Source organism: Stigmatopora argus, chromosome 16 (genome assembly GCF_051989625.1).
Source record: "Stigmatopora argus isolate UIUO_Sarg chromosome 16, RoL_Sarg_1.0, whole genome shotgun sequence".
NCBI lineage: Eukaryota > Metazoa > Chordata > Actinopteri > Syngnathiformes > Syngnathidae > Stigmatopora > Stigmatopora argus.
In genome coordinates this window covers 8,341,386-8,356,679 of record NC_135402.1, presented here as the reverse complement: position 1 = coordinate 8,356,679, position 15,294 = coordinate 8,341,386, and the positions used below count along the sequence as shown (strand labels likewise).

At 37.1% G+C, this 15,294-nt stretch overlaps 1 protein-coding gene across 3 annotated transcripts in view; it reads right to left on the bottom strand.

Moving 5' to 3' along the window:
- Window positions 1-415: 415 nt before the first annotated feature.
- The window catches only part of opn4xa (opsin 4xa), a 24,145-nt gene continuing 9,266 nt past the window's right edge, over window positions 416-15,294 (bottom strand). The window contains exons 2-12 of one of the 3 annotated variants that reach the window (XM_077621927.1): window positions 9,556-9,950; window positions 9,017-9,104; window positions 5,667-5,802; window positions 5,340-5,473; window positions 4,688-4,891; window positions 3,695-3,983; window positions 3,184-3,345; window positions 2,340-2,447; window positions 2,121-2,262; window positions 1,193-1,317; window positions 416-1,118 (exon numbers count right to left, since the gene is read on the bottom strand). In XM_077621927.1, the coding sequence (XP_077478053.1) occupies window positions 1,201-1,317; window positions 2,121-2,262; window positions 2,340-2,447; window positions 3,184-3,345; window positions 3,695-3,983; window positions 4,688-4,891; window positions 5,340-5,473; window positions 5,667-5,800 (1,290 nt within the window). In that variant the 5' untranslated portion in view covers window positions 5,801-5,802; window positions 9,017-9,104; window positions 9,556-9,950 and the 3' untranslated portion in view covers window positions 416-1,118; window positions 1,193-1,200. Of the gene's footprint in view, window positions 1,119-1,192; window positions 1,321-2,120; window positions 2,263-2,339; window positions 2,448-3,183; window positions 3,346-3,694; window positions 3,984-4,687; window positions 4,892-5,339; window positions 5,474-5,666; window positions 5,803-9,016; window positions 9,105-9,555; window positions 9,951-15,294 lie in introns of those variants that run through there. The other 2 variants (XM_077621929.1, XM_077621928.1) reach the window with 2 other exon arrangements.

The window sequence follows — 15,294 nt, the reverse complement described above, 5'->3', positions numbered from 1 at the left end:
TCTGCAAAACAGGTGTTTATTTATGTATATCTATATATGTTTTAAACTTTTGCTTTATGTTTTGTGTGTTAGTTGTTTATAAACTGTTTAAAACTGAATGCAATTGGGAAGAACCTAATGGTAAGACAACATTTGCTTTAATTTTACCACCAGAGAGCAGTGTTGTTCAATAGGTTTTAAGTTATGACAGTATTTTGTGAATTTTGATTGACATTCTCGAGCTATCTAGTTGAGTTCTAGCTTGTGAATATGAATGGGGTTGGTTCTCACATTATTAATATGTTAATAAAAAACAAGATTTTGTTATACTTGAAATCAAATGCAGACATAATCACCATTATTTCCTAAAATATTTAGTATTGATAAATCTCTAGAAATAAGGAAGCAATAAAATAAAAATTCAGATTTTCTTCATTTTCATCACACGTTTTTGTCACAAGAGATGAAAAAACAAGAGACAAAAACACTGCAATCCAGCAAACTTTAACATTCTTTAGCTACCGTATCTGTCAACAGAATTACATGAGCTTTGTATCATTTTCAAGATTTTGATTGGCTGCATCTATGATGATTATATTTTCATTTAGATATAAAATATAAATTTTCTGAACCGCTTTATCCTCATTAGGTTCACAGGGGGTGCTGGAGCCTAGCCCTGCTGACTCCAGGCCAGAGTTAGGGGACATCCTAAATTGGTGGCCAGCCAATCGCAGGGCACAAGGAGACAGACAACTTTGCACACTCACACCCATACAAAATCACTGACATACCCCAAACTGATGTCATTTTAAATGACATTTTTTTGGTATTAAAGAAATTTCAGATGGTGTGGAAATAAAAACTCTTTCTACTGACTCCAAGAGTTTAGTTTAGTAATCCAGACTGTAAAAATCCAGTACATATCCCATCGTTTTTTAGCCGTCCAATGAGTGTGCAGAAAGTCTCATTGAAGCCCACGGGACTTTTTCATCACCTTACTTCTCGGCTTGCTTCGGCCATCTTTGTGTCACGTTTTCTTGAAGACCAAGTCTTCGGGCTCCTTCTTGTCTTCTTTCCTCCACTCAGCCCGGAGGGCGACCATGACTCAGGCCCCATATTAGGAGTGTACACGTCTCCCTCTATAATGTTAGTGCAAATCTTCATTTTTACTCTTTTGACTGACAGGACAGTAGTTTTAACAGATGTCATTTACCTGGACGATCATTGCGGTCTTTTATCTTGGCTTTGATCCTTTTCCTTTAAGGCTCCAAGGGAGTAGCTGGATCTCAGACAAGAGCTACGATCCATTGGATTCAGTTCCACATCACTCCAAACTTGCTACTTGGGCATAATGAGAGACATTTTTGATATCCGAGTTAGACATTTTACCCTATCACCTTGTGCTGGGACCAAATAGAGCTTGTAATGACAATGCAAAAACATTTTGTGCAACATGTATGTGTATGTATGTATATTTATATATATATATATATGTATGTGTGTACCGTATATAATTCACAAACACGCTTATTTATTTACCGTATTTTCACGACTATAAGGCGCACTTAAAAGTCTTAAATTTTCTCCAAAATAGACATTATAATATATACATTATAATTAGAATCCAGTGTACTTTATATATGGAAAAAAAATAAAATGTGTCATTCATTGAGGGTGCGCCTTATAATGCGGTGCGCCTTATAATCGTGAAAATGGGGTGTGGGTGTGTGTGTGTGTGTGTGTGTGTATGTATATATATATATGTATATATATATATATATATATATATATATATATATATATATATATATATATATATATATATATATATATATATATATATATATATATATATATATATATATATATATATATAACCTATTTATTTATGTCTAAAGTGTCTTTTCCTGTCTGTATTCTCACCCTCTTGCTACTGTGACAATGAAATTTCACGAATACGGGATGAATAAAGTTATCTAATCTAATGTAATCTAATGATATGAGGGAGTTCTTGTGCTACTTTCTTATTTAGGCAAGACTTTGGCAGCATCTTGTGACACAGCACGTCTCAGAAAGGCCACAAAACCTGTAACAAGTGAACCGCGAATAAGTGGAAAGACGTAGAACGCAGCCAAACTCACAGTGTCAATTGTGGAAACAAATGACTGTTTGCTCAGCACCGAATCCCTGAAAAATGACTGGCCATGCGACACCGACATGGCCTCCCTCCGAGGTACCTGGGCTAAGAAGTGTAGACAGGGGACTTTTTCAGCTAGAGTGTTCCTGTTGAAGCACAATTATAATTCAGACAAAGGTCTTGTATCGGTTTCAAGATCACGTTACGAATATGGTGGTCTCACCTGTATTTAGTGTGAATGATAGCATAGATGAAAGGGTTGTAGATGGCCGAGGCTTTGGCAATAACTGCGGGGACAGCTTTGGAGTAGGGGTTAAGGACACTTGCATATCTGAAAGTGGTTTTTTTTGGGTGAGTCAGGACATCTACATCACAGGCAGGGATGAGCATTCTTTCCAATATATGCGCTAGCATTCAAAAAGTTGTGTTTTCCATGAAAAGTCACTTTTTTAATGAAGTGAATTACAAAATGAGTAGAAAATATTGTCTAGATTTGAGGAAAAAATTAAAGTCAATACAATTTATGGGCTCGGGTTCTTATTGCGTGACGTGACATTTCTCCAGCTTACCACAACACATTAACAGCTAGAATGCAAACGCTACCATAAATGCTGCAAAAGGAGCCATTTTCGCCGAAAACAAAGTTTGCTGAATTAAAAATGATGATAAATAACTTTGAAAGAAAAATTGACTGGGGGACCGACACTAAACATTTGAAAAGTAAATTTAAAAATATATATTTCGTCAAAAAATACATTTTTTCTCGTATTGCGCCTTATATATGGATCAATATTGGTTAATCATTGTATAAAATTCCTCAATGCATAACAAAACTCCTAACCACTACTACTATTACTGCTACTAGATTTCTATCTTGTGGATGTATAACAGAATCCCCTAGTACCACCACCTCTACTACTACTGCGCTTTATAATTCGGTGTGCCTTATATATGAAACAAATTTCAAGATAGGCCATTCATTGAAGGTGCGCCTAATAGTGCGGAAAATACGGTACTCTATTTTTCTGCCCATCCCTGATCACAAGTTATTAAGGTCGCTTGTTTACCCAGCCCAGGCGATGAGAGTGACACAAGCGTAGGGTGACCAGGAGAGGACAAACACGATGATCACCACAAAGGCGATCTTGGCTAATTTCCACTCAGTCTTGATGGTCTGCTGCTGAATTAGCATTGTCTTCCTCACCTGGGAGCCCAACTTCTCCACTTCCCTGGTAGAAGAAAGTGATCAAGTGTAGAGTGAAGAAACGAGGCACAAGCGATCGATGCGATTCACAAGGGTTTCCAGATGCAACCTGCCGTTCAGATTATTTTATTTATTTTTTTGCGTTGATTTGCAATCAAAAAACGAAGACATAAGCATTATTGAACAGCACAATTTCAACTCAGTTCAAGCAGAGCTTCTCAAAAAAAGAGGCTTCAAGCTTTTTATTGCCACATTCAGTTTAGGTTTACTGTAAAGCGGTTGTGATGATGTGTCCAGAAAAGTAGGAACGCGTAACACTATGAACAACATCACCAAAGTTTTTTTTTTTAAGAGTTCAAACAATTCATATTTACCTGCTGGCGTGGCGGGTTGTCAGGAACATGCAGAGATAGCAGTAGGATATGATGCCCAGTGGGATGAAGAAGACAAAGCAACATAGCATCAAGGTATAGCTTTTATTGGCGGGGGTAGAGGTCACGTAGTCCCACGTGCATGAGGTCATCAGTCCCTCTGGTATGTAGGAACCTTGATGGCAAATGTGGAAACGCTGTAAAAATGTGTAGCATGGGTGTCCAAACTGCGACCCGTTGACTGTTTTCTTATTGGCCCGCAGCAAATGATGAAAATATCTTCGACTGCGGCCTGCAGAGGAAGCTTAAATTCATTTTATATTCCATTGTACTTCTCAAATTTAACACTAGATGGAGCTAGTCTCTTAAACAGTGCCTCTCTTTTCACTCATAGAGTCAAAACATGACAATACATTGAAATCGATGTAGGAAACAGTAGTTTCAGTATTTTGTTTTACATTAATTAAATTATTTGGAGAAAAATAATCCAATGTAATGAATTGAGCTTTTTTGGTTTACATTTTCTTGGCTTTTTTTTCTCTCGCGGGATCACTTTGTCTGTTTCAAAAGTCTAAATATAAATATATTGCAATATCCTCATAATTCTGGTTCATTTTGTTCCTTGCAGGCCTTAACTCATCAATTATATTTCAACTGGTAAGGCTGGCATTGAGTGATTATGTTGCAGTGCCATTGATGGCAATAGACGTCCAATCCAAATTGACTGGGGGGCTGCCTGTCAAAATATATTGGACATCTATTGCCGTTAATGGCAGCTAATGAGCTAATACTTAAAAAATAAATTATAAAAATTAAACCAGCATTTCTTGATGGTTTTCTGATACAGATCCTTTGTTTAACAAATGAAAGTGGGAGGTTTTTAAGTTGCATTATTAAATTATCTGAAAGCGGCCCTGGGTGGGGAAACAGTTTAGACACCCCTGATGTATAATCAAGCAATTCACAGTACAGAATGTGAGTAAATGGGTTACGTACTCCAGCCCAAAAGTGGTGCGATGCTCCAGAATAGAGAGTACAGCCAAACAAGACCAATAATGAAGCAAGTGCGTCGCTTAGACGTCCATTGTAAGGCCTGCAGCGGCTTGGTGATGACAATGTAGCGATCAATAGAGATGGCAAGAAGGTTGATCATTGAAGCGATTCCAAATAAGGCGCCACAGAAGGCGTAGATTTTACAACCTGGGAAGATAGCAGTGTGAGATTATTGTCATCTCTCTTCAGAATAATGGAAGAAAGTGACTAGTCAATGGTTGATCAAAACATTATGTTTAAGATCATTTGACCTCATTTACATGTGACAACATTTCAGTATTGTTTGTGTGAGAATTAAATTTGTGTACAGGATGTGGTAGAATTTGACTGGTATGATGAAGAACTTGAACTGGTATTCATTAGCAAATAAATCTTTTATTAATGTGCGTGAGAACTTTTCACTATTTCTGAGCGCTTGTCTTGAGGGGAGATATTCTTTAATGATATTAGGATTTATCACCTATGACAAATTTCCACTAAGAGCTACATAAAAAAGAAGAAGAAGAAAACTAAAGTAACAAATACCTCATGAGTTTTGGCAGCATGAATGGCTTGCTGGTATGAATCACTGAATATCGTGTGAATAGACGCATACCTGTTTCACCAAAAATCCAGCCCTTGTAGAGGGAGTTGACAAAGAAGATGGGCGACTGTGTGATGGCCATAAGAAAGTCGCTGACTGCCAGGTTCATGATAAAAAAGTTGGGAGGAGTGCGTAGCTTCTTGTTACTGAAACACAAGATCATCCCATCTTTAACATAGCGGGCAATATTATGGAAAACTACAGTAATTGCCACCTTGCTAATGTATCTCGCCTGAATACATCAGTACTCATGTTTTTTTTTTTGTTTAAACATAATAGATTTTACTGCTCTCTGACACAGAACTTTAATGACGGACTAGTAAAGCAAGAAATTCTTACCAAAAGAATGCATACATAACCAAGGCATTTCCTGTTATGCCCACTGTTCCGATCACCAAAACAAAAAAGGCAACAATGTAGTGAACGTGGTCCTGGACATCCACCTGGCGATAGAAACTATGCTGCCGGTCCATTTCTGTAACAAACACACATGCAGTCGATCACAAACAGAATTTAAATGGGCTCCAAAACTTTGAAGTTTGGGCTTCGGAATGTTCAAATATTTTCTCTCACCTTGTAAGGAATCTCAATTGAGAGTAGTATAATACTACAAACATATCACACATTTTTCACTTTTTTCTTCTTGTTATAAACACATCTTTATGTATTATAGGGAAGCTTAATAGCTTGGTTAGGTTCCAATGTTTTTACATTTTTATAGTGTTGTATTATCAATCAAAATGACACTCTGTCATGGACTACGAAATTGTTTGTCACTTTAACAAAATGACCTTTTCTTTAAAAATGATGAAACATTCTAAAGTTATGTCCAAACTTTTCAAAAGTGGTAATGGAATGACTAAATCAAGGTTTTAGAATGGCCTTCCCAAAGTCCTGACTTAAACCCCATTGAGAACGTGGAAAATGCTGAAAAAAAACAAGTCCATGTCAGAAAGCCAACAAACTGCACCAAACAAAAACTCCTAATTGAAGTAAAAATGGCCAATGGACATGTAACCAAATCTTAGCATATTTTTGACTCAAAAGATTTGGTCACACTTTCAGTTTACCCATAATAAAATCATAAAAGAATCAAACTTTATGATGAAAAAAGGATTTCTAGAAAAAACTGGAAACTCAAGACTGGGTGATTTATGTTGACAAGTAGAGAAAATAAAAGAGGAACCCACCATGCATTTTTATTAAACCCAATTTATTAATATTATCCTTTGATTATACGATCACGTTCATTTCATTTTTTATGTTAAACTACGCCATAACATTTGTGTGACTGCCGCATTCCTATTCAATCAAGCCTGCGTTGCCAGGTATAATATTTGTACTAAAATACTCATCCCAGGGTAGCCTTAAACATAGATGACAATTCCTGATATACCGGACATGTAAAAAGTGCTTATTTCCTGTCAGTCACAATTATTCAATACTTGGCTGCCACCAACACATACTGGATACCAAAGAGGCGATTAACTGGAGACTTTTGTAATTATTAAAACAGCGCTCACTTTTCCGTATGGACAATCTGCAGCTGGAGGTCTGATTATAAAAGGATTTCCATGTTTTGTTAATGTGATGTACTGCGGCTTGCACACGCCACTTTGCACAATATTATCAGCACTCTAAACACTTCCCGTGACGTTATTGGACAACTTTAAACTAAATCTGGTCAAACGTTTCCTTTTGGAGGTCCGGAGTTCTATTCAGGGGATCCAGACACCTATGATTCTTTTCTTGACACCGGTTATGAAATTTTTACACTGGCTTCTACAGAGTCAAAGGATAGACAAGATATAAAATCTTGCTGCTGGTCTACAAAACATTTAATGACCTGGGATCAAAATACATTCTTGATTTGTTAGACCCCTAAAGTTGTCTGGCATTTTTGCTGTTTACTCATTTTTGGGGGTTGTTTCTATTTCCTGTTTCAATTGCTTTTGTTCTGAACCGTCTTGATGATTTAAGATGACTTTTATGTATTATTTGATTTTTGTTTTTCGGAGCTTTTACTCTTGGAATTTCCTTGGAATTGCTTTATACAAATAAATTTGCCTTGGCTTCCCTTCTGACAAATTTCTCTTTTTCTTTCTTTTGCAACATGGCACAATGTTTCAGAAGAAGCTGAAAGAAGAAGACAAACTACCTGTAGAAGACAGAACCCTAAATACTTAAGCAACTTACATTGTAGCTAATTCATACTGTACATACAGAATTAAACGCTTTTATTTTTTCCACACGGGGCTGCAAGACTACAATTTTGTGATTTCCGTGATTGAGTGCCAGCACTATTGCACTTTGCTCAATTTCTTATCCACAGTACCATTTGTTCTTTCACCCAATAGCGTCAAAACTGTGTCGCCAATGGCAGCCAATGAGTTAACAGGGAACCTTAAAAGGCTCCCAAAACCAACAGGAATGACCAAAAAATCAGCAGAAAGTGACCAACAAACGGAAGTCGCTGGGAAATTCCCCCTAGATCACATGTGTCAAAGTGGCGGCCCGGGGGCCAGATCTGGCCCGCCGCATCATTTTGTGTGGCCCGGGAAAGTAAATCATGAGTGCCGACTTTCTGTTTTAGGATCAAATTAAAATGAAGAGTATAGATGTATATTAAATTTCCTGATTTTCCCCCTTTTAAATCAATAATTGTAATTTTTTTCTGTGTTTTTAGTTCAAAAATAATTTTGTAAAATCTAAAAATATATTTAAAAAAAGCTAAAATAAACATTGTTTTAGATCTATAAAAACTGAATATTCAGGGCTTTTAATCCATTTATTAAAAAAATCTAAATATTATATCTAAAATGGTCCGGCCCACGTGAAATCAAGTTGACGTTAAAGCGGCCCGCGAACAAACCCGAGTCTGACACCCTTGCCCTAGATCAATAGAAAATGATCCAAAATTTACAGAAAGTGACCTGTGATAAAAATAGGTCCAATTCACTTAAACTGTCTGAGGTCAAATTGGAAAGGACATCTAGCGTCATCAATGGTTAAGTTACCTAGTTTATGGCCAAAAATAAACTGGTCCGGCCCACATGACATCTTGTTGGCATGAATGTGCCCTGCGAACCAAAAAGTTTGACAACTTCTCTATACTTACATTGAAGCAACTGTCATTAGCGAGATCAAATTAAAGACATTCCAGGCGATCAAAATAATTCAATGTAAATTGCACTGCCCCTCCTATTGCCTAACCCTGACATTGTAAAATAGGACAATATTAAAGTGAAGATGTCAATGCGCTGAAATCCCTAAAAAGGCCACCCAATTGCTAATTATTTATACTTAAAGAGCGGCTGTTGTTTGTTACTTCTCACCACAGCTTAAAGCATCGCGTGGTCACCCGGAGCCCCCTGCTGTGCTAAGTGAAGGCTTGTGCGTCAGACAGACCCCCACTAACATTTTACTTCCACTTATCAGGCATCAACTCTTCTTCTTTCACGAGAAATAAATAAACCATTCAGACGTCTCATTTGGCTGTCTTTGGGCAAGTTTGAATATTTACCATAAATATGTAGTAATTCACAATAACATTCAGGCTCTGGCAGCAAAGTGATACTTCATATTTGTCCCAAATACTCACAAAAATCACCGGTAGGCTTGCAAGACCAATACTGACACAGATCCCAAGTATTTAAAGAAGACATGGTAAAAAAAAAAAGTGATGTTACCTTGCTTTGAACAAAGATCCTTTGAGTGCGTCCCCTCCCAAGTTGGAGATTCAAGTTGTACACTGAGGCATCGGTGGGCTGCTGCACACTGAGAGAATATGAAAATACTCTGTCAGAAAACAAGCAGCAGGACGTTGACCATCCCCCTGCTGGCAACCCATCACACACAGCTCGCATTTGTCACAACGCATTGATCAGCATTGTGTGTGTGTTTTCTCCCAGGCGCACAACAACACACACTTCCTCCAGCTTGGAAAAGGGGCTTCTATGGAAGTGGTGAGGTGGGTAGATCATAAAAGGTAAAGAAAGAAATGCAATAATTTGACTAATCTATTGGTCAGATTTCAAAATGCGGCTATAAAGGCTGCTGACTGTGAGACCAACACAATACAATACACATGCAAAACATCTTGTGTATAAATGGCTGGATAAATTGGTAGTTTTTTAATCCTCAAACTCTAAAACGTATTAAGAAATAATGGTTCTCATTTTGTCACGGTGTTAAAAAGCATCAAATTCTTGCCTTGGAAGAAACTAACCAGCAAACTAGGAAATGCAGTTGGATTCCATCTTGACGAAGTCACGGTCGTGGGCTGAGGGACCTAAAACGGGCGACTGACTGGGTGGAAAATCAAGGCCGTTCAGTTGAGCCGAAGGACGGGTAGCCGGGCGTGGGTGGGTTCGAAGGTCCTGGAGTCCATTGCAGGGAAGTCAAAAGCAATGGAGTCTGTAGGTTGGAGGGTCACAGGGCATAAGAGACAAAAACCTGAGACGAAGCCATAGGTCGGCCATAAGGTGGGCGGAACGATTGGCGTAGAACGCCAAAAAGGCACTAACAGTGAACTGACGATCCGGCGGCGCTCCGGCTGGCTTAAACATCTAGGTGATGATGTTCGATGACACCTGCTACTGCTCCACCCGTCTGATGCTGGCCCTGTGAGAGGGTCACACACACACAAACACACATACACACACCTCCATTAAAGTTAGTGAATAGAAGGTTTTTTTTGTATTATTGTGTTAGAAAATGATCAGTTATTTCAACTAATTGAATCATTTCTACAATGTCTGCTCATTGCCGACTAATTGGCGATGGTAGAAATGTCTTATATTACTACAGTCATGATTTTAAACACTAACATCTTAAATGCCATTAAAGGGTGTTGTTTCGGCAAAACGTTTTTAGGGGGTTTTCAAACAAAAAACAAGAACTTACTCGCACATTCAGAGGAATAGATATTCTAATACAATAGATAGATTGAAAATCTGCGCATAATGATTATTTCTGTAACTTATTTCAGTTTGTTGCCACTTTTTTAAATCAAGTTTTAAGAACATATTCCTTTGTATAGCTAGATTTTGTCTACATACATGTGTTGTGCCGCCATTTGTGTTCCAATATGCATTGCATGAAGAATATATATATATATATATATATATATATATATATATATATATATATATATATACATACAAAATATAGTGATTAACATACAAATCTCAACACATGAAATGTTGAAATGTCAGTTTGTCATGAAAACAGATATTCTTCTTAGTCATTTTTTTTTACTTTTAGAAAGATGTTGCGTCACCTCGTTGGGAGCTTTGAGAATTGCTGAAAATCTGGTGGGAAGGGGCACAACCTGTCCACAGCATTAGATTTGTTCACTCGTTCATTCATGTGTGAGAAGAATCCTGAGAAAAGCACTCGCATAAAAGCACCACAATCCTAATCGGTTCACGCACAACTGAACAGACAGCTGATGAAAAACCTCTAGGTCTTTCACGTTTTCTCTTTTTTTAAATGTCTACTCTGCTTGTATAGTTCTTTCTCAATAGAAAAAAAATCTGACATTGCTACCCGTTTAGTTCACTACCTGGAATTTCATCCATCTCCAGCAAGGTGCGTTCATTAATCGATAAATTATCCACACACACACATACCTAAGAAGAACTTTGAGTGTGCAATCAGCCTACCATGAATGTTTTGGGGATGTGGGAGGAAATTGGAGCACCCAGAACAAAACCCACACAGCCACAGCAACAACAAATAAACACCAAACGGGATGGCTGGAACCAGGATTGTTCCCAAAACTGTGGAGCACACGTGCGAACCACCATGTGCCCCATCTAAATTTATGTAAAATGAAAAAAATTCTACACTTTCTTACATTGATTTTAACATGTCAGGTTTTAACCCCTGTGCTATTGAAGTGAATAGATCCATCTAATATTGATGCGGAGAACTACAACAGAATGTTGGTGCAACTTAAGCTTCTTCTGCCTGCCATATTCAGTGATATTTTCACATGCACACTGCATGAATAGTGCATCAACAGCTCCTGTATCGAAACGGAAAATAACACTTTTTTTTGCCCCCATGTTGGGCTCAGAGATTAAATTTGCATGGTCGCCTATGTTTTCTGAGTTCTTAAAAAATACTAGTTAGTACCTCATGCCTGATAAATGCAAAAGGAACACACTTTCTGTTTTTTCCTTCTATCACGTGTGAGCTCCCATATGTGTTAAAATTAGTTTGCCGATGATAAAAAAAACAAAAACTCTATTTGTGTACCAGGTTCTGTTGATGAAAATCAAGATTTATTTCGTGGGAAATCATAGTTTAAGTATAATCTTTGAACATAGACCAGAACATGAAATTGATCATTTCCCAATCATTGATTAAGGACGGTTCTTGGAATAATCGTCTGCAGTTCCAAGAAGGCCTAAGAGATGCAATGAATTGGAAACTGGGCTTTCTTTTCACATGGTTCGATACACTTGCACACGTTAAAACCACATGACTACACTATATTATATCACAGCATATTAGGAGCAACATTTTATCTCAATCAATGAGCTTTTTGTTGGATTTGCTGAGTGCCTTTCATTGGCGCCAAGCAACACAGTTGTGATGACCAGCTGATATTTGGGTGTACAAAGCCAATCTGTAGTGAAAGAAATCTCAACAAAGAATGCTTTATCAGATTTAAGAATATTTTGTATGTCTTATTCAGGTACTTCCTGATGAGTCAGGAAAGCATAGCCTCAACCCAAAGATGATTTAATTTTCATGTATTAACGCAGAAAATAAATTAAACTCACATAAAAGTTATCTAGACATATTTCATATTTTCATTCAAATTTATGCTACTTTATTTTTGTGTTTTAACATTTGTGCAGTTCACATTGATGTTTATTTGTTGACACATTTATTGCTAAAATGATACAATCGACCAGAATTCGGAAACATTTTTAGAGCGAGAGAGAGAAAGAACCATAAACAACTAATATTTTTAAATGTTATACAAATTACTCAGAATTTAAAATGATAAAAACATTAAAACAAGTGCATTTTTAGAAATTTCAACACTTTTAAAGTAGGAAAACTCTCTGAATTCATTGTTCCCCACCCCTGCTATAGACAGAAGACCTACATTTGTATTTAAGCGTATATTTAATAAACATAAATAATATCGATGTCATCCAACCCAGCATTAAATGCATTGTCTATTTGTATGTAACCTTCCTGACCCTGATTCTAGCAGGGTTATTAGGTCTGTTGCCAAGTTCTCTGGAAAACAAGAACATTGTGTTCAGAGCTTCAAAATTACTCATGTGCGTGCAACTCGTGACAAATCCAGTGTATCTGCTTTACGTTTCCATACCGGGACTTGGAAGTGTGGAAAACTCGTCATACTATATCATCAAGTAGTCTGACAGATCAAGTAAGTGAGAAGATGACGCAAGCAGCCAGTGAAGGAAGTCGGTCGATAAAAATCCATGTTTTCTTTCGCCACCAGAGGATTACCTCGCGACAAGACTGGCAAGTGGCCAATTAATGCCTTTTTCAGCTTTGTCTTTTCCTGAAGGGCCTCAAAAAAAAAGGAAAACTAAAACATCGATTTTTTTAAGGGCATGTCAAAGTTCGTAATACTGCAAATATGTATTTTTACAATCCACCTATGAATTGTTGGGGCCAACATTTTGCATACTAGCTATTAAATGAGCTGTTAAAATCTTAAATACTGAAGTTTGAATGTCAATGACAAAAATCAAATGAAAAACCCTCTCACCTAATGCAATAAAATGATAATAGATTAATGCTCCAAGCTGAAAATTGGTGATGGTTGCCATAGCGCTTTCCTAACGTGGTTGCATTGATTACTTTTAACAGACTGTAATTACATTAGCCTCGGGATGGAGCAAGGTGCAATGTGGATTTGGCATCTACCATTAGGAGAAGTGTATCATCTAATGGCATGGAGGATTGGCTATTCGGTTATTAAATCAAGCCGTGTGCACACTCTATGGAGCTGGCACAGTTTTAGTCAAACCTAAATCACATAGTGTTAATCCATGTTTTCCGACTTGATATAATTCTCACCGATTCATGAATTAAAGTTACACTTTAGAAAATGCTCTAATTGAACACTGCTAAATATCGGACAGCGTTGCAGTTGTTTACAAGCACATGGAAGTTTACTTTCAACACTAAATTGTCAGCAATCGACCAAGTCAAACTAGATTGGACATCTTTCGCAGTTAATGGTGCATGATCGTTAAATGCAAGGCTTGACAATTTAAATAAATTTGCTATATATAATTGTCAATGAGAGTGAAAGAGTTAAGGGCTGATTTACACTTTATATTTACACTTTGCAGGACAAAGAGAAAATATCCAGTTTTAATATACAAGTCAAGAAAATTACAATCCAGAGAGCTCAATTCATCACGTTGGACTAATTTTGTTTTATTCATAAGTAAACTTATCCATTTTTTATGAGAAGCAAATATTTTTTTAAAGTGTTTGCAACCTAATTTGCGTGCAAAAAGTCATTTTCACTAACCCTCTTATTTGGCTTTAATGTTGGCTAGTTTTGTCCAAATTAATTTAAAAAAAAGACATTTGTATTGTCTATTTTTCCTTCTTTAACACATTTCCAAGGTATCAACTCGCATGCAAAAATATGCATTTGGGACATCCCTAGTAAATTGTGTTACTCCTTTTCACTATCACTGCAATTTATTTATCTTTTTGAATTGTTTTTCCTTCTTTTTATAAGCTCAGAGACATTAACGCGGCATTAACATGAATTCTATGTCTAACTATAACTATCTATACATACATTATCAGTACATACTGTATGTGAATTAGACATGATACCAAAGGTCGCCAGTAAGTGTCAGCATATAACACGCAATAAATAAACAGCTCAGTGACTTTCTGGTAGTTAAAGTGGTGTTATCAAATTGTGTCAGACAATGCTCGGGTAAGTAATATCATCATTTCAGTAGTTTAACATTCTATGTCCTTCACATATCAATTCTATTTTATTTATACAGTATATATTAAAGTACTTGGGCAACATGATGGCTGACTAGTAAGCACGTTGCCTTATATTTCTGAGCTCAAGAAATCAATGATGCCCGGATTTGCATATTGTCTTCGTGCCAGCATGGGTTTTCTCCGGGTAGTCTAGTTTCCTGCTAACACCCAAACAAAATGACCAGCTGCTTAATTTAACAGTCCTAATATCGTCAATATGTGTGAACTTTAGTGTTAATGGCCTAAGCACACAGGGACCCTTACTGTATGAGTAACCCCATCCAATCCTTTCATTTCTGTCACTGTAAAAAACCCAACAAAAGCTTTCTTCTTAAAGCCAGGCAACTTGTCACTAGGCCTTTAATGCCGGCAATCTGAACAAGACAGATGGCGACAGACACTGGATGCGGTTCCTGAACACAGCAGCGCAGGTGCGGCATTCAGGTAGAGGTCTTTAGGTGCATCTTTTCAAAGTCAATATGATGTAGTGCGCAACTGTGGTTTCGGCACCCTTTGAAAGGTAGCGGCATCGCTCACTTTAACCGCCTTGACAAAAAGACTGCCGTCAATTTGACTTCTGATCATAACCCAAAACGGCCAAGTCGAAACCAATACGTTTGTTTTGGGAAGATATTGACACCTTTTTGTACATTAAAGGCTAAATACCATATTTTTCAGACTATAAGTCGCACTAGCCAAAACATTCACAATGAAAGGAGAAATTAACGATACACGTATAAGTTGCACCAGTCTGAGTCGCATTTAATGGGGAGTTTGATTTGATAACATCCAAAACAAAGAAGAGATATGTCATATTGACAGGCATTTAAAATAAAATGAAAAAATAAGGAGAGGCAACAACAGGCTGAATATAATTACAAAATAAGGTAAAACATTTTTTTAAGTAATTGCCAGATTTTTGTATAAGTTACTGGTGATTTTACGGGTT